The 24647-nt window shown below is 40.1% G+C and overlaps 1 protein-coding gene across 1 annotated transcript in view; it reads left to right on the top strand.

The window, feature by feature from the left end:
* The window catches only part of LOC108442511 (cadherin-4-like), a 530226-nt gene that overhangs the window by 248046 nt on the left and 257533 nt on the right, over positions 1-24647 (top strand). Inside the window, 1 exon segment of the mRNA XM_037541381.1 lies at positions 12529-12552. Coding sequence (XP_037397278.1) covers positions 12529-12552 — 24 coding nt within the window.

Below are 24647 nucleotides of genomic sequence, written 5' to 3'. Positions count from 1 at the left end.
TATCTAATATTTCTTATTTTGAGATGGTTATGCACTTATTATAGGATTACCTTATTTTTAGACACTTCACTTGTTTTAAGTGACTTAAGTAAAATGATCTTAATTATAGTCAATTAATCTAATATTTCTCTTGTTGAGATTGTTGTAAAAATGGTGGATTAAAAAGCTAGACAATAAACAAGCGAGACAGGAAAAAAATATTAAAGCTCTTCTTTGGAAAAGACCATTATGGTCAGAAACGTTGAAGGTAAAAGAAGAAGATGAATGGCAACAAGATGGATGGAGATGATCAGAGGAATCATGAACTAGCCATTCAGAAGCTTATAGACTCAAACAGAAGCTAAAAACACAAGCAGCATCCGATTTGAAGACCAGCCATATCCTTTTATCATTGATGTGCAGTGTATGAAGAAGCCGCCCATAAACATCTGGTGCAATCATTGGGTGTAAAAGGAGCATCCAGTAGAGGCTGAGCCTTTTATGAGTGAGTGTGGGTTGTGGTTCGGCGAATAATCCAACAGTTCACAACCTTGAAAGTTTCTAAGTTTCTAAAATTGAGTTACTCACATATTCTTGTTCTGTGACACCTTAACACTGTGAGATGTTTTTTGAGTTGTATGCATTTTTGGACTCTTAATGTAGAAAAGATTAATGTAGGAAAAGTTCCATAAGGTTCTCTCTGTGAGCCAATCAGCACTTTGAATACATACAAGAGGGACAATCAGGTTCTGCTTCTTTGCCATGTTACGGCACTACAGGAAAAGTTTATAAAAGTTTATAAAACATGAAAACATTTCTGAAACTCTGCGTGTGTTCTTGCAGTTCTTTAAAAAGTCTTATTGTCTTACATTTTATTTTTGTGTAGCTTTAAAAGAAATGAAATAGTAAACATTTGAATTGATGGGGTCTTAATAACGTTCATTTCATTTATTCATCTTTTCTTTTTCCTCCTTCTCCCAAAATATGACATTTTGGCTCATTAGAGTCACATTTCTGATATAAAACATCATCAAACATGATCATAATCATATCATATAATCTCATATGACCTGCTACAATGACCTGCTGGGATGGTTTATTACAATAGCATATTGCTATGAAATGGAAACTTAAACTAATTGTTCTACCTAAAACTGACCTAAAACTGACAAAATATTTAGCACTGAACTTTATACTTAATATGCAATGCTTTTTTTAAATAAATAAAGATGATTTTTCTTAAAATTAGATAAAAATGACAAAAAATATATAATACAAATGTCATAGAAAGCATAAAATTTAATTTTCTGATCATATAGACACTCTATTGGAACACAAATTTTATGTGCAAAATGTTCTTAGGATTAAAAGGTTTAACTGCATTTGGTCCATTCCAAAAAATACTTACTGATCTCATAGAATTTTGATATTGTACATCGAGAATACATTATGGGTGTCTGTCATTTTCATGAATGAAAAAAGACATGTTCCACATATCAGTTTTGCTGTTTGAAACCTGAAATCTTTGAAGCTCAACATCTCAAAACTGCAACTAACACAACTTAATAATTCTAAGGGGACGAGTATAAGAATAGCATTCATCAGTGATCGATTGCCTGGATTTTTTCAAAACATTCAGGGATTTCAGTAGGTGACACCATGAGACGATAGAAATATGGGCTTTTCTTTTAAATGTAGCATATTTTACATTTTACATATTTCAAAGGTATAGGAACCACTTAATTTCTACACCGCAATGCTGCCAAGTCCAAAGTGTTGTTGTGTTGTCATGGCCTTTTATAGCAGCACGAAATGTAGTATTCAAGTGCTGCACGACCATTAATGGAAGTGATGCATGTTTGACACACTTAAAGCTTTGAGACTGTTGTTTACTTCGTGCCATGAGCTACATGAGACTAATGTTTATGAAATTCATAAACCATTTGTTACTCCCAAATGACAAAAATTACACTGTATCATGTAGCATTTTGACTACATGAAATAAAGCTCTGTTTACAATTACAAGAAGAATCATTCCTTACTTAGTTCTTTGCGTGGTGAAATTGCTCTTCAGAATGTTGGAGAATGTGCTGGTTCTATTTAGAAGCTTTTTTAAAATGTGTTCTATGTAACACCAAAAGAAGGTTCTGCCTCTCCATGGATCACCACTTTATCATGGTGGAGGGCTTTGCGTGCTTGAATTATGCTAGGAGCTATGTTGTCTGGAGCAAAAGCTCCTGGTAGGATCTCCCATGGCAAACTGGTCCTAGGTGACAGTTCAGACAAAGTGTGATCCATAATAACCCCTATGACAAGACAAAAACAGGACTTGTGTACCCTGCCCGGAACAGGGTTACCGGGGCCCCACCCTGGAACCAGGCCTGGGGGAGGGGCTCGCCAGCCCGTCTGGGCCCAGCCCGAAGGAGTTACATGAGTCCCCCTCCCATCGACCCACCACCAATGGGAGGGGCAGTAGTAGGGGTTCGGTGCTTTGTGGATCGGGCAGTGTCCGAAGGCGTGGGCCTTGGCGGTCTGATCCTTGGTTGCTGAAACTGGCTTTTGGAACTTGGAACGTTACCTCACTGGTGGGGAAGGAGCCTGAGTTGGTGCGTGAGGTTGAGAGATACCGGCTAGATATAGTCGGGCTCACCTCAACACACAGCTTGGGCTCTGTGTCCAATCTCCTTTAGAGGGGCTGGACTTTATCCTTTTCTGGAGTTGCCCATGGTGAGAGGCTGTGGGCAGGTGTGGGCTTTCTCATAGCCCCTAGACTCGGTGCCTGTATGTTGGGGTTTTCTCCGGTGGATGAGAGGGTAGCTTCCCTACACCTTCGGGTTGGGGAACGGGTCCTGACTGCTGTCTGTGCTTATGCACTGAACAACCGTTCAGAGTAGCCAGCCTTCTTAGAGTACTTGGGAAGAGTGCTTGAAAGTCCTCCTGGAGACTCTATTGTCCTACTGGGGGACTTTAACGCTCACGTGGGCAATGACAGTGAGACCTGGAGGGGTGTGATTGGGAGGAATGGCCTCTCTGATCTGAACCCATGTGGTGTTCAGTTTTTTGACTTCTGTGCAAACCACAGTTTGTCCATCATTAACACTGTGTTTTAACACAAGGTTGTCCATAAGTGCACATGGCACCAGGACACCCTAGGCCGAAGTTCAAAGTGTCAGGCAACTCAGAAGGGGAAAGCAGTGTGCCACTAGCACTGTATATAGTGGAGATGGTGTGCTGCTGACTTCGACTGAAGATGTCATTCGGTGGTGGAAGGAATACTTTGAGGATTTTTTGAGGCAGAGTCTGGGGACATGGGAATAGGCTTGTCCATGACTGATTCTGAAGTCGCTAAGGTAGTTAAGAAGCTCCTTGGTGGCACGGCTCCAGGGGCGGATGAGATCCGCCCTGAATTCCTCAAGGCTCTGGATGTTGTGGGGCTGTCTTGGCTGACATGCCTTTTGAACATTGGGTGGACATTGGGGGTGGTGCCACTGGATTGGCAGACTGGGGTGGTGGTGCCTCTTTTTAAAAAAGGGGACCGGAGGGTGTGTTCCAACTACAGGGGAATCACACTCCTCAGCCTCCCTGGTAAGATCTTTGCAGGGGTATTGGAGTAGAGAGTCCGGCTTATAGTCAAACCTCGGATCCAGGAGGAGCAGTGCGGGCTCTGCCCTGGTCGTGGAACACTGGACCAACTCTTCACCCTCTCCAGGATTCTGGAGGGTTCATGGGAGTTTGCCCAACCAGTCCACATGTGCTTTGTGGATGTGGAGAAGGCATTCGACTGTGTTCCCCGGGGTATTCCGTGGGAGGTGCTTCGGGAGTACGGGGTACATGGTTCTTTGCTACGAGCCATTCAAGCCCTGTACAAACAAAGCTGGAGTTTGGTTCACATAGCTGGCAGTAAATCAGACTCATTCCCAGTGAGAGTTGGACTCCGTCAGGGCTGCCCTTTGTCACCGATTCTATCCATAATTTTTATGGATAGAATTTCTAGGCGCAGTCAGGGGATGGAGGGTGTCTGGTTTGGTGACCTCAAGGTCACATCGCTGCTGTTTGCAGATGATGTGGTCCTATTGGGGACATCAGGCCGCGAACTTCAGCTTTCACTGGATTGGTTTGCAGCCGAGTGTGAAGCGGCCGGGATGAGAATCAATACCTCTAAATCCGAGACCATGGTTCTCAGGCGGAAAAGAGCGGAGAGCCCTCTCTGGGTCGGGGATAGGCTCTTGCCTCAAGTGGAGGAGTTCAAGTATCTCGGGGTCTTGTTCACGAGTACAAGGGAGCGGGAGATTGACAGGCGGATTGGTGCTGGGTCAGCAGTGATGCAGGCTCTTTACTGGTCTGTTGTGGTAAAGAAAGAGCTGAGCCATAAGGCAAAGCTCTCGATTTACCGGTCGATCTATGTTCCCACCCTCACCTATGGTCATGAGCATTGGGTAATGCCCGAAAGAATAAGATCGCTAATACAAGCGGCCGAAATGAGTTTCCACCGCAGGGTGTCTGGACTGTCCCTTAGAGATAGGGTGAGAAGTTCGGTCATCCAGGAGGGACCCGGAGCAGAGCCGCTGCTTCTTTATGTCGAGAGGAGCCAGCTGAGGTGGTTCCGGCATCTGGTTAGGATGCCTCCTGGACGACTCCCTCGGGAGGTGTCACAGGCAAGTCCACCTGGGAGGAGACCCCGGGGAAGACCCAGGACACGCTGGCGTGACTATATCGCCCAGTTGGCCTGGGAGTGCCTCGGAATCCCCCTTGGAGAGCTAGTGGAAGTGGCTGGGGAAAGCGAGGTCTGGGCCTTGCTTAGGATTGCTTAGGATGCTGCCCCCGCGAACCCGAACCCCGGAGAAGCGGAAGATAATGGATGGATGGATGGAAAAAGGTTCTGCTATTGTGACAATATCAAACGTAACAATAGCAGAGCCATTTTTGGTGCAATATAGAACCATTTTCAGCACATTCTCCATCAATCTGAAGAACCATTTCACCATGCAGAGAAGCATTTTAAGTATGTAAATTGCTCTAAATAGAAGTAATGGTTCTATATAGAGCCAATCTCTTTACCAAAGAACCCTTAAAGAGCCATTTGTTTTATGACAGTAGATAGTGCTGGGTGCTTAAATTCTTGAAACACATAATGAAGATATTTGTATTTAAATGTGTTGGAGGAACTTGGATCTAAAGGTTCCACCTCCCTTTTCGTCCCCAAACAGGCTGAGTCAGAACCACACCAACATTTTCCAAATACTTTCTCAGAGGTGAACTTGATGAATTCTAACACTAGAGCTGAGAGTCTGGTCTGTGTGTGGGTGTGTGGACCCCCTGATGCTCATGCCAGAACACATCTGTCTCAGCCTCTCTCTCTGTCTCTCTCTGTCTCTCTCTGTCTCTTTCTCTCTCTCTCTCTCTCTCTCTCTCTCTCTCTCTCTCTCTGTGTGTCTCTTGCTCGCTCTGTCCCATTACACTCCACTGGACTGGGTGGAAGAGCCTTTTTTTCTCACTGTGAATTATTAAAAATGTGCAAAACTGCTGTCAATGGAGCAGGTCAAACGACTTTAGCAACAGTATTCAGCTCTCTCTCTCTCTCTCTCTCTCTCTCTCTCTCTCTTTCTCTCTCTTCCCCACTCTTTCTCTCCATCCCACTTCTTTTTCAGTCCCTTCACTCCCACTCCTTTCTTTCTCTCTCTCTTTCCCTCTTTGTTTGTCTTATTTTTCCCCATCTTTCTGTTCTTACTTTTTTACACACTCTCTCTCTCTCTCTCTCTCTCTCTCTCTCTCTCTCTCTCTCTCTCTCTCTGGGTGTATTGGAGTATGTGTAAGTCTATGTTCTGTGGGTTCTCGCTCTGTTAGATGTTGGATGTAAACACTGGAAGGCAGTGCTCGCTGTAAAGTTCAAAAGGTCATGGAGAGCCCAGCTATCGGACAGATAGCATACACTAACATACGCTAACATACATTAGTGCTTCAGCTAATTTTAATAATCTCTGCTTTGTACACACTTAAAAAAAAGATCTTCATTAAAAAGGCAGTGATTTCATGGTTCTTTGCATTGTGAAATGGATCTTCGGAGTATGTGCTGTATATGGTTCCATATATAGAGCCTTTTTGAAAATGGCTCTTTATAGCACCAAAAAGGTTCTGCTACTGTTACAATCATGATCAAATAAAGCATGTACAGGGTGAGTGGAGGTGAAAATGAATGAATGAATGAATGAATGAATGAACAATAAGATGATTGTGTTGGATGGGGCTCACATTCACCCCTGCTTTTAGCTTTGAGGAGATCTATGAAAAAAGTCACCTCTTTGTTCAGATGCAGGTGAATAATTCAGATCTGTCAGTGCTGCAGTGTGAACAGAGCAGCAGTGCAGTAAAGTTCAGGCATATGTAGAGGCAATCAGGCCGAGGTTGGAACATTTGGAAATAAAAGACAGTTTGGCAAACACTGACTGAATTTAGTCCAGGCTCTTCATTTCTCAGCTGACAAGAAAGCTGCTGGACGGACGGGACGGAGCCGGGATTCAGTCCAGCTATTAGCGAAAGCTCCGGATTATTTTCCCTGTAAATCCCAACTGGCTGTACGTTCCATCACACTGTATTCTTCTCTCTCTCTCTCTGTCTGTCTCTGTCCTGCTCGCTCACTCTCTCTCACCCTTTTCTCTCTCTGTCTCGCTCACTCACTCTCTCCTCAATCTCTCTCTCTCTCACTCTTTCTCTCTTTCTGTCTCTCTCTCATGCTCTTACTCTTTCACTCACTCTGTCTTGTTCTCGCACTTCTCACTTTTACTCTCCTTTTTTCTCTTTGTCTCTTTTTCTTCCCTCTTTTACTTTGTCTCTCTCCCTCTCTTTTTCTCTTTCATTTTCACTCCATTGTCTCTCTCTTCTTCCCTCCCACTTCTCTTTCAATCTCTTTTCTTGCTATCCCTCAATTTCTATTCTCTCTCTCTCTTATTCTTCTTTCTCTCTCTTTCTCTCTATACTTTCTATCTTTCTCCTTCCTCTTTTCTTTCTCTTTCTCTCTCCATTTCTCTCTCTCCCCTCTTTTTCTCTCTTCCTTCTTTTCTCTCTCGTTCTCTCTTTCTATTGTCTCTCTGTTTCTCTCCTTAACACGTTTCATTCAATCTCTCTATTTTCTCTCCCCTCCTCACTCTCTGCTTTATTCTGAGAAATGTTAAGCTCACTTTGCCAAATCTTGTCTTACAAAGTTCTGGAATATTAAAGGAAAATAAGAAAATTCCACCGTTCTTGGCCATTTGTCTTTTGGGCCTCTGGCCAGTTCAGAACAAAACCGCTCAAAGGCTTCCAGCCAGTGAGGAGAATGGTATACTTTATTTATTTATTTTTACAATATGTGTTTTTCATCCTGTCCGTGTTTATTAAATAAAGATGGCGCCAGTGGAGAACACAAACCGTGTCCTTGTAAATTATTTACTGCGGTGACGGTAATCTGGATTTACTGTTTTTCACTGTTAGATGTTCTCGCTCTTCACATCTGAGCAACTCTGTTTTTCTCCATTTTCTTTCTTTCCTCTGTTCATGCTGTTTTCAACCCTCTGTCTCCTTCCTTCCTCTGGGTGGTTTGACAGTTAGAGGTTTGCTTCATTCTTGTCCAAGGCCAGAAAACTGTGTGAAGCAGTTCAGGCGTACTGAAGGCTTCTGGGAGTTTGCTATGTGGTTGCTGTGTTTTCACTCTTTCCAGCAGCGTTTATCCGTTTATTTTTAGAGCATTAATAGATATACAGACAGACAGATGTTTACATACACCAAGCTGCAGTGGCCACAGTGGTAGAAAACATTTATTTATATACACTGCTCAAAAAACACTTAAACAACACAATATAACTCCAAGTAAATCAAACTTCTGTGAAATCAAACTGTCCAGTTAGGAAGCAACACTGATTGACAATCAATTTCACAGCTGTTGTGCAAATGGAATAGACAACAGGTGGAAATCATTGGCGATTAGCAAGACACACTCAATAAAGTAGTGGTTCTGCAGGTGGGGACCACAGACCACTTCTCAGTACCGATGCTTTCTGGCTGATGTTTTGGTCAGTTTTGAATGTTGGTGGTGCTTTCACACTCGTGGTAGCATGAGACGGACTCTACAACCCACACAAGTGGCTCAGGTAGTGCAGCTCATCCAGGATGGCACATCAATGCGAGCTGTGGCAAGAAGGTTTGCTGTGTCTGTCAGCGTAGTGTCCAGAGGCTGGAGGCCCTACCAGGAAACAGGCCAGTACACCAGGAGACGTGGAGGAGGCCGTAGGAGGGCAACAACCCAGCAGCAGGGCCGCTACCTCCACCTTTGTGCAAGGAGGAACAGGAGGAGCACTGCCAGAGCCCTGTAAAATGACCTCAAGCAGGCCACAAATGTGCATGTGTCTGCACAAACGGTTAGAAACTGACTCCATGAGGATGGTATGAGGGCCCAACGTCCACAGATGGGGTTGTGCTCACAGCCCAACACCAGGAACACCAGGACTGGCAAATTCGCCACTGGAGCCCTGTGCTCTTCACAGATGAAAGCAGGTTCACACTGAGCAGATGTGACAGACGTGACAGAGTCTGGAGACGCCGTGGAAAGTGATCTGCTGCCTGCAACATCCTTCAGCATGACCGGTTCGGCAGTGCGCTCGCCAGAGGTAGCCTGACTGCCATTAGGTACCAAGATGAGATCCTCAGACCCCTTGTGTGACCATATGCTGGTGCGGTTGGCCCTGGGTTCCTCCTAATGCAGGACAATGCTAGACCTCATGTGGCTGGAGTGTGTCAGCAGTTCCTGCAAGATGAAGGGATAGAAGCTATGGACTGGCCCGTCCGTTCCCCAGACCTGAATCCGATTGAGCACATCTGGGACATCATGTCTCGCTCCATCCACCAACGCCACATTGCACTACAGACTGTCCAGGAGTTGGCGGATTCTTTAGTCCAGGTCTGGGAGGAGATCTCTCAGGAGACCATCTGTCACCTCATCAGGAGCATGCCCAGGCATTGTAGGGAGGTCATACAGGCACATGGAGGCCACACACAATACTGAGCCTCATTTTGACTTGTTTTAAGGACATTACAACAAAGTTGAATCAGCCTGTAGTGTGTTTTTCCACTTTAATTTTGTGTGTGACTCCAAATCCAGGCCTCCATTGGTTAATAAATTTGATTTCCATTGATGATTTGTGTGATTTTGTTGTCAGCACATTCAACTTTATACAGAACAAAGTATTCAATGAGAATATTTCATTCATTCAGATCTAGGATGTGTTATTTGAGTGTTCCCTTTATTTTTTTGAGCAGTGTATATTGGCCTGGATGGGTAGGGTGCCATCCCCCCAATCACTCAACGTGATGCTAGTTTGCGCAGGCGTCTGTTAGCTGACACAGCAGATTTGGCTTTCCTCTGGGCGCGATCAGCTGTCCAATGACGTTGCATGCAGCGGTGCTTCACAGGTCTTAGGGGAAGCCTGTGTTAGCCTTCACCATCCTGAAGTGCTGATAGCATTGTGTGAAGAAAGTTTTTGTGAATTCTGCCCCTGGAGATAAACTAGTGTTTACATTGTACATTTGTATAATATGCCTTAGATTGCTGTTATGAACCTGTTGCTCATTTAAACACTACACACATATTCACAATTAAGTGATTAAGTGATACTTTTTTGATCCCACAACCAGGGAAATTCCACCTCCGCATTTAACCCATCCGTGAAGTGAAACACCACATACAAACTAGTGAACACACACACTAGGGGGCAATGAGCACACTTGCCCAGAGCAGTGGGCAGCCCTATCCACGGTGCCCGGGGAGCAGTTGGGGGTTAGGTGTCTTGCTCAAGGACACCTCAGTCATGGACTGTCGGCCCTGGGGATCGAACCTGCAACCTTCCGGTCACAGGGCCAGATCCCTAACCTCCAGCCCACGACTGCCCCAAAATGCATACATATTGCACCACACTGTTCTTTACAACCTGACCCCAGATCAGATCATAGCAGATGAGCTTATTCTAGGAATTGGCTCTAATGCGCAGTGATGAGCTGGCATACAGGGTGATCACTGTTGGTAAAATTGGCTGAAGTCTGTTACTGAAGGTTGTCTGCTGTTTGACCAATATTTCCTGTGAGAGGATGTGATACTATAATGTGACAGAATGCATGTGGATTCCATCGATCCATTTTCCTAGCCGCTTCTCCCTCACTGTCGCGGGGTTGGGGGGTGTGGGGGGGGGGGGGGGGTTGTTGGGCTGCTGGAGCCTATCCCAGCGGTCATCGGGTGGAAGGCAGGATACAACCTGGACAGGTTGCCAGTCCATTGCAGGGCATGCAGGGTTTACTAGTTCAAAAGTTATGTCACATAGTTGTCACATAACAGTTCAAGGTCAAATCCAAAATAATACAACCCCTGGAGAAAAAAAACAAGAAACTGAACCAGTAATCAGAAGGAAACACTCAGAAGACAGATGCAGTACCTTGCAAAAAGGCTAAGCTAACTAGGCTAACTACACAGACCACATGATACACGGAACAGGTGAAAATACTCAGTAATCAGGCGAGGCTGAACTTGGATGTATGTAGGGTGTATGTTGAGAAGACAGGGTCATGTGATCACTATGACTACAACACCAACATGTGTTCACTATGACTACAACACAAACATAGACGTTTTATTTACAAAGTTGGGGCGCTGTACAAAATTGAAATATAAACAGAATGCAATAATGTGCAAATCTTGTTATTTGCTTGAAAATTGCACAAAAATTACACTTTATTGGTTTTTGAAAAACATATGCCCATTTTGAAGTTGGTGCAACACTTTCAAAAAAAGTTGGGACGGGGGCATGTTTACTACTGTGTTTCATCACCTCTTCTTCTAACAATCTCTGTAAGTGCTTGGGAACTGAGAAGACACTGCTGTAGTTTTGAAAGTGAAATGTTGCTCAACAGTTCAGGGTCTCCTTTTTTGTACTTTTCTGTTTCATAAGACACCAAATCTTGTCAGTGGTGACAGGTCTGGAGTGCAGGCAGACTGGACTAAATATCCAGACTTTCAATATAGAGCCATGCTGTTCTAATACATGCAGAATGTGGTTGGGCCTTGTCTTGCTGAAATAAGTAAGGCCTTCCCTTGAAAAAGACATTGTCTGGATGGCAGCATATGGTTCTTTTGCTATTTTGCATTGAGAAACATTATCCTTGAATTGTTGTGCTATTTGCCTTCACAATCTTTCATAGAGTGGTGAACCCCTCCTCATCTTTACTTCTGAAAGACTCAGCCTCTCTGGCATGCTCTTTGTATATCCAGTCATGTTACTGAACTGTTGCCAGTTAACCACCACATTTTTATATTATTACACAAACCAGCCTTTTGTTGCCCCATCCCAAGATGTTTTGGAACGTGTTGCTGACAACAAATTCAAAATAGGCACATTTTAAAAATTAAATAAAATGTCTTAATTTCAGCATTTGATATGTTGTCCTTGTACTATGTCCACACCATTACATTTTGTTTTTCTTTAAATTTTGCATAGCATTCCAACTTTTTCAGAAAATGGGTTGTACTATCCAAAACCACCAATGAACCTACATGTGTCTTCTGAGTTTTATATGGAATGTTGATGGTGGTAAAATAGTGGAGAATCTGAAAATAATCCATTTTTGTTGGGGACTGGTTGGCCTTGCAGGTGCCCCTCTACCAAATTTTGAAAAAAAGATGGAATTCTCACTTAAGTAATCTAATAGACTCAATAATGTGGTTTTTCACACTGACACACTGTTATCTATGAAGATGAACTAATGCAGGTCACAAAGCTGAAAAACATTTTGCTATACTCTAAAACAGATCATTCTTTAAAGTTTGTTTAGCGAAGGCAATGGTTCTGTTTAGAACTGTGAGTTCTATATAGAACATTTTGGATGCTTAGTGTTGTTTTTTTTGCATGATGAAACAGTTCTTCGGATTGATGGAGATTGTGTTGTATATAGTTTTGTATGAAGCCTTTTTCCATACATAAACCCTTTTTGTGGTGCTATATAGAACCATTTCTAAAAAGCTTTCATATAAAATCAGATACACATTCTCCAGTAATCCAAGGAACCATTTTATTATGCAAAGAATCCATTAAGGTCACAAATGGTTATTTATAGAACCACTGTCTTTACTGAAGAACCCTTGAAGAACCATTTCTTTAAGAATGAAAAACTATTTTTGGTGCTGTACAGAACCACTTTAATTTTAACATGCAAAGAAGCCATTAAGCATTCAAATAGTTCTATAAGGAACTCATGTTTCTAAACAGAACCATTGTCTTTACTAATGAACCCTTGGTTCAAACAGAACTCATGGTTCTAAACAGAACCATTGTCTTGACTAAAGATCCCTTGAAGAACCATATTTTTGAGAGCCTATATTAGCTTTCTAGTTCAGTAAATAACCAACGATACACTAAGCATGTACAGGCTGATCGTCTACATTTGGAATTAGAGGGAAAATTTGTTCTCCAAACTATGACATTTCTTTTTTTGCCTTTTTGTTTCTAACCTTCACTTTTCTCTTCTCTTCTACAGACACTCTGCTGTCGTCAGGGGAAGGTAGGAACAAATCTGTGGCCTTGATGTTGAAATCCTGCACTGTGGGTCTATATGTGTGGCATATGTTATTGAGCTGATGCAAACATTGACACTTGTGCAGAAAACTACATCTTACGTGTCTTCAGGAGCTTCATCTTTGAGACTATGTTGAGTGTGAAGTTGTGTTGGCCTTCTCTTTTGATTTTAACTCATCATTAATTCAGTTTATACCCTGAGTTTCTGCAGTGGTTTGCTAGATTGGTGAAAATAGTGTTTTCTCAGGTGTCTGAGATGCTAAGCTGTTGTTGACTGGCTTTGGATATCTGAGTATATGTCACTGAGTGTAAAGTTTCAACACTTTCACATTTTAGAAGATGATCTTGCTCAATGATCTAGATGATCTCTTAGTTCCTCAAATGGTTGGGAAATGGTAGAAAAGCAGTCATGAATCCTATATTATTTAATTCTTCAAAATGTCCTGATTTTTTAATGGAAACTTGCCAATACATCTCAAACTCTTTAGCACCTCAAGAGGTTCTGAAACGTTGGTGGAAAAGTGCTGATTGTTCTGGAACTCTTTAGTTCCTCAAACGGTTATAAAGCCTCTGTAATTTCTTTCTCAGATGGTTCTGGAACCTTGATGAAAAAAAGCCCATAGTCCTGGAACTCTTTAGATTTCTAAATGGTTTGGAATCCTTGGAGCTTTTTAATTCCTCAAACAGTGATAAAGTCTGTATTAGGTCTTATCTTTCTTATTGTTACTCAGATGGCTCCAAAACCTCAGTGTTTGTAGTTCTGAAACTCCTTGGCTTTTCAAAAAGTTTTGAAATTTTGGTGTAAACCAGCACCTACAGTTCTAGAATTCTCAACTTCCTGAAAGGGTTCTGAAAACTGAAAGTGAAGAATTAGCTACATTTCTGTAAGTCTTAATTTTTTCAAAAGGATGTAGAACCTCAGGGGAAAAGAATCAATGGTTCTGGAATTCTAGTACCTTAAAGGTTCTGGAAATTAAATGGAAACAAAATATTGTTCTTCAAGTATTCTTTAGTTAAGGCAGCAGTTCTATTTAGAACAATTTCATGCTTAAGTGGTTCTTTACAAGGTGCAGTGGTTCTTTAGATTGATTAAGAATGTGCTGTGTATGATTCTACATATAAGCTTTTTGACAATAGTTCTGTATAGTACCAAAAAGGAATCTACTACTGTTACAAGTGTGTAACAATATAAAAATACCATATGCCTCCCATTTTCCATCAATCTGAAGAACAGTTTCACCATGCAAACAACTATTTAAGCATGCAAAGGGTTGTTTGAATGTTCATGGCTTTACCATTGCCTTTACTAAAGAACCCTTGAAGAACATATATATATATATATATGGGTGGAAATGTGACTATTCAAAGTCTTGGATTATGTCATTAAGAAGACAATGTCTCCATGTTGGTAGGTGAGCTGTAACTCTGACTGTGTCCGTTAGAGCTAGTCTCATCACTGTTACTGCAGATACAGCCCTACAGGTGGATAAACACCAACAAAACATACCACAAAAATGACCACAAAAAACAAAAAAGATGAAAAGGTATGTAGACGCTTTAGATGCGTCACCAGAAAATGCTACTAGGAGATTAGCTGGAATGGTGGATCCCTATAACCTCCAGAGTTCAGATGCCATAATTTGCCTGAAGTAATTCTTTAAATTATCTAAAAAAATTATTAATTCTTCTCAATGAATGTTTTAATTCACTTCAGTAAATCCATTAATTTAATTCAGTAAATGCTCCTTAATCAACAAACACCTCAGACTTTCTCTTGGAGGTGTTTAAAGAGCAGCACAGCAGAGCAGCTGTTGAATGCCGCCTCCCAAACACACACTTCTGTACTTCAACTTCTACACTAATAAGTGTACTTTTAATGGTATATGCACTATTTTACACACTATATAGTGAGCTAGCATGAGTAAATCTCAGCCATTTAGGTTCCAGCTTTTGTTTGTTATCACTACAGCAACAAGTGAAATAAAATCATGGTAGTAGACTTTGAATAAGATTTAAAGTGTTAAAATGCTTTACTGCCTTTGCTGGACCAGTTTATGACTTTTTTTGTTTGTTTGTTTGTTTTTTGTTACACACAGCCACAGTGCTGCTGAGTGAACTTGATGTTGCCACCAAACTGGTGGCAGGGCCTCTTTAGCTCCTCACAAGTTTCCTGGACCTTGGTGGAGGAGCTTCTGTGGCTTCCTAATTCATTAGTTCCTGAAAGGTTCTGGGTGGCACAGCACATATAGCATGCCCTTGTTAAGTCAGTGGTTCATGATCCCAGTCCTGGAAAACTCAACGTAACAAATCTGAATTAACGCTTCAGCTCATTAGCAGAGCTGGGTCACATGGGGACAGACATATGCAGAGCGTGAGGATCTTCATGTCTGGGGCTGAAAAGCGTTGCTTTGGGAGCTAATTGGAAGGATCTGAATGAAGAAGAATAAACCTTGTTAGTGTCTTTCTATATGTCCCAGTCATCTTTGAGACCTTGGAGTTTCTATGCGTCAGTCACCTTTGAGTCCTGACAACATTTTGCATTGTTACTTATCCTTCATCATGTAATTACAGACAGATAACACAATAGCTAATCAGATCCACCTACATTACAAACAACTCTCATTCTTTTGGTGCACTAAAAGAACAGATACATTTTTTTGCATCCAAAGAACAGATTAATCATGCAAAGTGCTCTTTGAGTGTTTGTAGCGCTACATAGAACCACTTTAACCTTTGAAGAACCACATTTTCAAGCACTAATAATCTATGTGGAATTCTGCTTTTAATTATTATTGGTGTAGCAAGCAGTGTTTAAACTGTTTATTTCACATTTTAAGATCAAAATGAATAAACCAAAAGGTAAAATAAAAAATAGTCTAAATTGATCAGTAATAGCAGCAAAAATGCATATTTAAGCCTGTCAACCCAACTGATTTCATAATAAGGGCGTGAGCACCAAAACTCAGCCGTTTAAATTTAGCTGTTTAGATTTAGCTGTTTAGTTTGCGGAATCTCAGGGAACAGCCGTTGTCCAAAGCCCAGTTTTGGGCTGCATCAGATGGATGGATTCACAGATTGTAGTGAGATTTCTTCACGCTTGGCCAGCATCTGCTGAACATATGCAAATGCAGCAGAATGTAGTCTTCAGTGACTGTGCTAGGTCTATATTTCATTTATTTATTCATTAACATGCCTCACACACACTCTCTCCAATACACACACACCTCCCACACGTGCAAACACACCCTCACACTGCTGTATCTGTGGTGTGTGGTGATGAATGCAGTTTGTTCGCTAAATCTGGCAACCCACTTAATCACTGGCTGGGATAGTCTGCGCTAGCATAGTCCAAACACTCTCAGTGCACAATAATGAAAACATCAAAAATGTGAAACAACACTTACAGAGTAACAAACATGTGAACCAATCACTGCTGTCTTCAGTCAATAAAACACACACAATGTTTACTTTATTACCACCACCACTACTACTACCACCACTACTACTACCACTACTACTACTACTTCTAATAATAATAATATTTATTATTATTGTTGTTGTTATTATTATTATTATTATTATTACAAGGTTTTGGAGTGTTTATAACACATGTAATATGTAGGTATTTAAAATAAATCCAGACTCTGACACAGAGAGAGAGAGAGAGACACTGAGAGACAAAAGACAGATTGAGAGGAATAAGAAAATGAAAAGAGAAATGGTGAGAGCAAGAAATACAAGAAAGCAAAATTAATGAAAAGAAAGGAGGGAGGGAAAGAAGAGGAGGGGTGAAAGAAAAGAATTAGAGCAGGGATAGCTAAGGAAGAGAAATGAGAGAGAGAGAGAGGATAGAGGTCAAGGATAAGGAGAAAAGAATAAGGGAAAAAGAGGAAAAGGACAAAACAAAGAAGTGAAAGGAAAGAAAGATAGAGAAAGAAAAGAAAGGAAAGAGAGACAGGTGGAAAGGACAGAGCTAAAAAAAGAAGTGATAGACAGACAGAGAGCATGAAGAGAAAGGTGAGTTCAAAATGGAAAGGAGAGAGCGAGAAGAGAAAGCAAAAGAAAGAGAGAAGTAGAGGAGGAAAAGAGCGAGAATGACAGAGAGAACAGAAAGGATAGAACTAAAGAACTGACAGGAAGGATAGAGAGAAATGAAAGATAGAGGAATAGTAATATGAGAGAAACGATAGAACAAAAGAACAGATAATTAAAAAACAGAGTGAGAGAGAGATAAAGAGATAGAGAAGAAAGAGCTGAAGGAGTGCAATAGATAGAAAGATCAAGCTGATGTATGGTGGTCTGTTAATGCCCAGCTGCCCACAGATCCCTCTTAACTTCCTCAGTGTGCGGAGCTTCTTCTTCGTCTCTCCTGAAAGCTTTTTTTTTTTTTTTTTTTTTTGCGTGTGTTTTTCAACATGCTGTCTGGCTTAAGAGGCATTTAAAGCACTGGGAGGTTTCAGTGAAGCGTCATGCTGACCTTTTATCCAGCAGATGTACAGCATTAGCTAATGGATGAGGATCTACGGCCGACTTTGCGTTCGTGTCGAGATGGAAAATGATTTATTTATAAGTAAATTAGTGCACCATGCAGAACTGAGCAAATTCTGTCAGCGTTTACAGAACGAAGGCGTTTTCGCTCATCAGGGAGAAACACAACATTTTAAATGGAATAATATGTAATACTGACAATAAGCTTTTAAAATGGGTACTGCAGTCCAAATCCAAAATGTGGGAGTTTTGTGCGCCTCATCACCTCCTCACCATACTGACGTGGGTTAACAGGTTGAAGATGCTGAACCTACACGAATGAGAGCAATAATACATTTTGACAATGGCAATTGTTTGCAAATTATAAATCAGCTCATGTTTTTTATAACTCTGTCAGTGTTAGCTAGATGAATGGCTGGCTATGTACAGTACCCGAAGCTAAGCTCATCTTCCGAAAAAACAAAAGTCCACTATTCTGAAAATACTCTCTGCCTTTGAAGAAGCTGAAGTCAGCTTCTTATTTGCCAGCTTCTTGTTCGAATTTTCCCTTTCCACCTTAAGGGTGCAGTAGTTACAGTCTATATCATCACTGATCAATGTGATCAGATATTAATCTCTGAGTTAGTGAGCTCTACTAAAGCCAGAATAAACTGATAAATCAATGTGATGATCAGTTGTTAATCTCAGTGTTACTGAGCTCTGAGTAGACTGATAAATCACTGTGATGATCAGTTATTAATCTCAGTGTTACTGAGCTCTGAGTAGACTGATAAATCACTGTGATGATCAGTTATTAATCTCAGTGTTACTGAGCTCTGAGTAGACTGATAAATCACTGTGATGATCAGTTATTAATCTCAGTGTTACTGAGCTCTGAGTAGACTGATAAATCAATGTGATGATCAGTTGTTAATTTCAGTGTTACTGAGCTCTGAGTAGACTGATAAATCACTGTGATGATCAGTTATTAATCTCAGTGTTACTGAGCTCTGAGTAGACTGATAAATCAATGTGATGATCAGTTATTAATCTCAGTGTTACTGAGCTCTGAGTAGACTGATAAATCACTGTGATGATCAGTTATTAATCTCAGTGTTACTGAGCTCTGAGTAGACTGATAAATCACTGTGATGATCAGTTATTAATCTCAGTGTTGCTGAGCTCTGAGTAGACTGATAAATCAATGTGATGATCAGTTGTTAATCTTAGTGTTACTGAGCTCTGAGTAGACTGATAAATCAATGTGATGATCAGTTGTTAATCTTAGTGTTACTGAGCTCTGAGTAGACTGATAAATCAATGTGATGATCAGTTGTTAATCTTAGTGTTACTGAGCTCTGAGTAGACTGATAAATCACTGTGATGATCAGTTATTAATCTCAGTGTTGCTGAGCTCTGAGCAGACTGATAAATCACTGTGATGATCAGTTATTAATCTCAGTGTTGCTGAGCTCTGAGCAGACTGATAAATCACTGTGATGATCAGTTATTAATCTCAGTGTTACTGAGCTCTACTAAAGACTGAGTAGACTAATGAATCAATGTGATCAATTATGAATATCAGTGTTACTGAACTCTGCCAAAACCTAAGTAGACTAACTACTCCATTATTACACAGTAACTACATAGCAACTACACAGGAACTGTCCACTTATTAAAGTGTAATTGTAATACTACACTACAGGAAAGTTTCTGTGTAGTTGTTATATATACATACAGTGTAGGTATAGAATAGTATTAATCAATGTGATGTGAAGAGGTCAATATGATGAGAAGGATGCTTATGTTATTCATGTGTAACTACACAGTTATTAGAAACACTTAATATTAAGTGGGACCATTATTCTCGTCAGTTATTCATCTCAGTGTTACTGAACCTTTACTGTTAAATGTATTGACAAAATAATTACATAAAGAAAGTTTTTTCCATGTTCCATGTACCAGTATGTGTTGGAAATGTATTCCTAATATAATATGAATACATTACTTATTTATGTATTTTTTAATGTAACAAACTAGTGTACTGAATACATTCAAGACAGTGTGTTCAGTATTCAGTCCTCACTAATTTTCTGCCCCGTCCTGCTTATGCCAGCATCTCCAAAAGAAAAACGAGGTCAGCTCTGCTTTCACACAGACAAAGATTAATGTCAATCATTTACTCTGGAGAGAAACTCACGAAAGGAAACACAGTGCAATGAAGCGGAGACAGAACACATTTGGACATCAACGTAAACGTCTAAAGCAAAGCCTCGATCCCCCTCAGTGCACAAGTTTACTCTTATCTCAGCATAATTAGCTGTTTATTCCCTCACTCCTTCTCCCCTCCCTTTTTCCCATCACTTCCTCAACTCTTTGAAAGAGAGAAAGAGAGAGAGTAAAAGAGACAGAGACACACAGAGGGGGAGTTAAAAAGGAGAACGAAGCTGTGGGCGATCAATAAGCAGTGGCTTCTTTGTAAATCTTGCCGTCGTCAGTTGCACTTCAGACGTCTGAGGTCTGAACTCGTTCTGGCAGATCAGAAATATCAATCAAGCGTGTGTTTGGGGCGGGGGGCCGGAGTGATAAAGAGTGTGTGAGGTTGTTTTTTTGACCTGTAACTGTCACATTGCGTGTTCTATGGGTTTTTTTATCCCACCGCAGCCCCTCTGGACGTCCCGTCAAATCCTGAATGACACTCTGATCTGCTTTACAAACACCATGAGGTTTCAGACTTCATTAGCACTGTTAGAACTAAACGGCTGATCTGCACTGGGCCACACTCAGTAGAGAGAGAGAGAGAGAGAGAGAGAGAGAGGCTGATGACAGACAGTAAAAACTAAGGCTGTCTTTAAGGACACTTTCATCCAAACAGGAGTAATAATAATAAGCATTATTTAACCACATGTTAGCGTACTGAAACTTTAGCAGCCTGTAAATGATAACGCTGATGCTTTATCCATCTGTAAACATTTAAATACCACAGATTTAGCAGCATGTTTAAATGCTAAATCTTTAGCCGTCTGTAAACGTTTATATCAAGCTTTAACAGTAAATGTTTAAAAGCTAAAGCTTCAGTGACGTGTGTTTACATAAAGGTTTGCTGTGTGGAAATGTTAAAGCAGTATATACATGATTAAATGCTGAAGTTTGAGCTTCCTGTTTAAATGCTAAAGCTTTTGCGGCATCTAAATATTTAAGCGTTGATGTTTTAGCAGCTTATGTTAATGCTAAGCATTGAACAGCCTGCAAATGTTTAAATGTTGAAGTTTAGTGTCTTGATGAAATGCTAATGTTTTGGTAGCCTGTAATCATTTAAATGCTAAAGACTGAGCAGCCTGTAAATGTTTAAATGTTTAGATTTTTGGCATCTTGTTTAAATGCTAAAGCTTTAGCTTTATGTTTTAGCCCTGTGTTTGAATGTTTGAATGCATAAATGTTTAAAGCTGAAAGCCTTCACTGACAGTATTGATGAGTGTGAGAATCACTAGCCTGTTCTTGTGATGAATTGATTCTTGGTGCTAATCGGCAGGAGAAGTGTTTAGAAATGCTCCCAGAGGAATGGATACGACCTCCACAGCTTATAGTTACAGATAACACCTCACTAATTCCCCTAGAGTACACCCACGCACAATCACACACACACACACACACACACACACACACACACACACACACACACACAGACACACACACACATATATATATATATATATATATATATATATATATATATATATATATATATATATATATACACACACATACAGTTACAGGTGTATCATTTACATCAGAAATAAAATCATAAAATGCTGTAAAGTTATTATTTTGGGTTTTTCTGAATGTGTATATATATCTTCAAATAAAACCAATTTGGTTGTTTAAATAAACCTTTCTTAGGTAAACAGTGGCTTAGTATTCTGTGGTGTCCCTTCACTTGTTAATAAAAAAGATACAGCCAAACAAACAGCCAAAATAAATATCTGTATTGTGCACAATAGCAAAAAAAAGAGAGAAATCTTTATCACTTTCTTACTTTCTGACACAGCTTTTCTGTCAGAATCAGTGCTTAATGTTGCACAGTCAAATTTCTACAAAGCTGAAGTTGGCTTCTTATTTCTCAGCTTTCTCTTTGAATCTTCTGTTCTACTGTAAATAGAGTGGCAATTGGACTATCACAGTGTACACTGTACGCCCACTGTAACTGCTGCACCATTTAAGGTGGAACTGGAAATTTCTAATAAGAAGACAGTTGAGGCTCTGCTGCATTTTCATTTGAAACATTACTGACTCAGACCAATGTCCTTAAAGTGAAGTCTGTCCACTCAACGGCTATTCACCCCATTAGCCTCAATCAGCTCATCCCTATTCCGATCCCAGATCCTCTGACTTCTCGCAGTGTTTGGAGGTGGCCTAGCAGGAGGCCGGGATGTCACACTTAGGTTGAGTAGATACCAATGACACCTAAACTAAAAGCTATGTACAGAGATCTCCAAAGCGAGGGGGCTTTTCCCACTCATGACTTAAACAGCAGTCTGATTGTCTCTTTTCATTGAAGGGCAGGGATTTCATAATAAACACACAGTGTCTCTTTTATAATGTTTTTGCTCAGACCCTCTAAAAAGGCTAGCGTTAGCATATTTTACATTGTTTGTACACTGTAAAAGTGGCTCATCAGCTCAACCTAATAAATTACTTGATGTAGTATCAAACAATTGAATTAATTGTTGTCAACTTTTTGTATTTATTTTGATTGAATAAAACTAGTTCAGTTCCTTTTTACCACATGAACTAGGTTGAACAGATGAGCCATTTTTTACAGTGTACATCAATCCGACAAAACTCGGAAAACTACCAGAGGATGAATTTCAACCAGTTTACAATCCAACACTAATACAGACTCTACATAACTCTACTACACTCAGCATATGTTTAAGTTATGGTCTTGTATTGTTTTGCATAGTAAAGCATATCTGAAACCTGAAGCAAATGCTCAGGGCTCGGGGGGCTGCAGCAACACCTCCTGCCCAACCCTGAGCTATTGTTGCCATTCCCAGTCCTTCACCTCAGCAACCAAAACATCGCTTTGGCCTCTTTTACTGTAATTTTTTTCTAATAAAATCTGTTTTTTTCTTTGTTTCTTTTTTTCTTTCTTCTTTTTTTTTGTTTTTGTTTATTTTGAGGGATATTTTTCCTCGTGGAGAGCAGACTAAAGTCCCAGCAGTCACTAAATGTTAATGATTTAATCACACATACAAAATGACCACCTGTCAGAAGGAACACAGATTCTATCTCCCATTATTAATTGTACGTTCTTCTCTCTTTTTTAGTTAATCTACTTTATTGCTTTCAAATGCTTGAATAAATGACCTTAATTAATCACTGTTCTGTTACTAGGGCTGATTAGATGATGGACATAAACCATGCACATATCTCTCTGTTATTAATTAACTCAACTATTTTATCTTCCCCACTGTAAAAGATCAGCAGTAATTGCGATTCGTCTTGTTCTTATTAGCGTAGATGGAACAGCGTTCACTCTAAAACACATGCTGGTGCTAGACGGTGAGTTTTGGAGTGGACTGGGGGCAGAAAATCAATTGTTGACCAGTTAGAACAAACTGAATTATTTTCTGTGTGCAGAGATGCTGCAAATACCCCTAGAAGTAGACTTACTATCATCAGCATCCAAATTTCCCAATTATTTAAATGCATTCACTTAATTGCATTAATACACTTTAGGCAATACTTTTACATTCAGTTTACATTCAAGTCTGCACTTCCAGCCTTTTTTGCTTGTTTCAGTGTCATGAAATGACAAAAATACGAAGAAAAATATGTAAAAGATCAAATTATAAAAACATATCCCCTCTTCAATCTTGGTTCTTCAAAAAGACAGTTATTCAAGGGCTTTTTAGTAAAGAAAAATGGTCCCACTTTATATTAAGTGTCTCTAATAACAGCGTAGTTACAGGTGAACAACATATGCAACAACAATGTAACTACTAATGGTTTATTCAATGTTACAGTTGGATTACAGAAGTATACCTTATGTAATTACACATGTGCATCAACTTCAGTTTTGCCTAATGTAATTACACAAGTGTATCTTAATAGTTTTAGCAGTCTGTTGTCTCTCATGTAATTACACGAATAACACAAATGTAATTGACTAAATCAGCAGTAGTTACATTGTTGTTGCATTTGTTATTCATGTGTAACTACAAAGTTATTAGAAACATTTAATATAAAGTGGGACCAAAAAAAAAAAACTCAGAACAAGTTCTAGCACAGCTAGGAAGTACAACCCCAATTACAAAAAAATTAGGATGCTGTGTAAAATGTAAATAAATGTAAATAAAAACAGAATGCAATGATTTGCAAATCTCATAGACTAATATTTTATTTACAATAAAACATAGAACACATATCAAATGTTGAAAGTGAGACATATTACCTGTTTATATAATAAAATTCATGTTTATTTCATGAAAAACATTAACTCATTTAGAACCTGATGTCAGCAACACATCTCAAAGGGGCAAAAAAGGCTGGAAAAGTAAGTGGTACTAATAAAATACAGCTGGAGGAGCAATTTGCAAGTATCACGCATTTTAGAGAGTCTCTCAGAAGCAAAAATGGGTAGAGGTTCACCAATCAGCAAAAAACTGTGTCTAAAAATTATGGAACAATTACAGGAAAATGTTCCTCAGTATAAAATTCTGAACACTTTGGACATCCCACCATCTACACTACATTATATCATCACAAGATTCAGAGAATCTGGACAAATCCCTGTACACAAAGGGGCAAGGCTGACGGTCAGTATTGGATGCTTGTGGTCTTCGGGCCTTCAGGCGGCACTGCATTAACAACAGCGAACTGTGCAATCCACAAATGCAAGCTGTATCATGCAATGAAGAAGCCGTACATCAACACGATACAGAAATGCCGCCAACTTCTCTGGGCCAAATCATGTTTATAACAGAAAATGGCACAATAGAAAACTGTGGTCAAATATATCAAAATTTGACATTCTTTTTTTGGAAAACACAGACACTGTCCATCCAGCATGTTATCCACATTTTGTCAACACACAGTTCAAAAGCCTGCGTCTCAGATGGTATGGGGTTGCATTGGTGCCTATGGCGTGGGCAGCTTACACATCAGGAAAGGCACTATCAATGCTGAAAAGTATAGAGGTTTTAGAACAGCATATGCTCCCATTCAGACCACATCTCTGTCAGGGAAAGATTTGCATATTTCAGCAAGACAATGTTAAACCACATCACAACAGCATGTATCTGTCCATTGCCATCAATCATTTGAGCGATTCAAGGTTTCTTTGCATTGTGAAGTGGTTGTTTAGATACATAGAGAATATTCTGTAGAAGTTTCTATATAGAAACTTTTTAAAAGGGTTCTATATAGCACTAAAAAGGTTCTTGTGTTGTTACAAGCTTGACATCATAACAATAGCAGAACCTCTTTGGGTGATATACTTTTGCCATTTCACTATGGAATAAACACTTTGTGTTGAATGTTCTATACAGAACCACTTTCTTTACTAAAGAACCATGTTTTTGAAGAATGCATTCACAAAAACAAATATTG

The sequence above is a fragment of the Pygocentrus nattereri genome, chromosome 9 (assembly GCF_015220715.1).
Source record: "Pygocentrus nattereri isolate fPygNat1 chromosome 9, fPygNat1.pri, whole genome shotgun sequence".
Classification (NCBI taxonomy): Eukaryota; Metazoa; Chordata; class Actinopteri; order Characiformes; family Serrasalmidae; genus Pygocentrus; species Pygocentrus nattereri.
The sequence above is the reverse complement of the archived record's forward strand: the minus strand, read 5'-3'. Positions and strand labels throughout refer to the sequence as shown.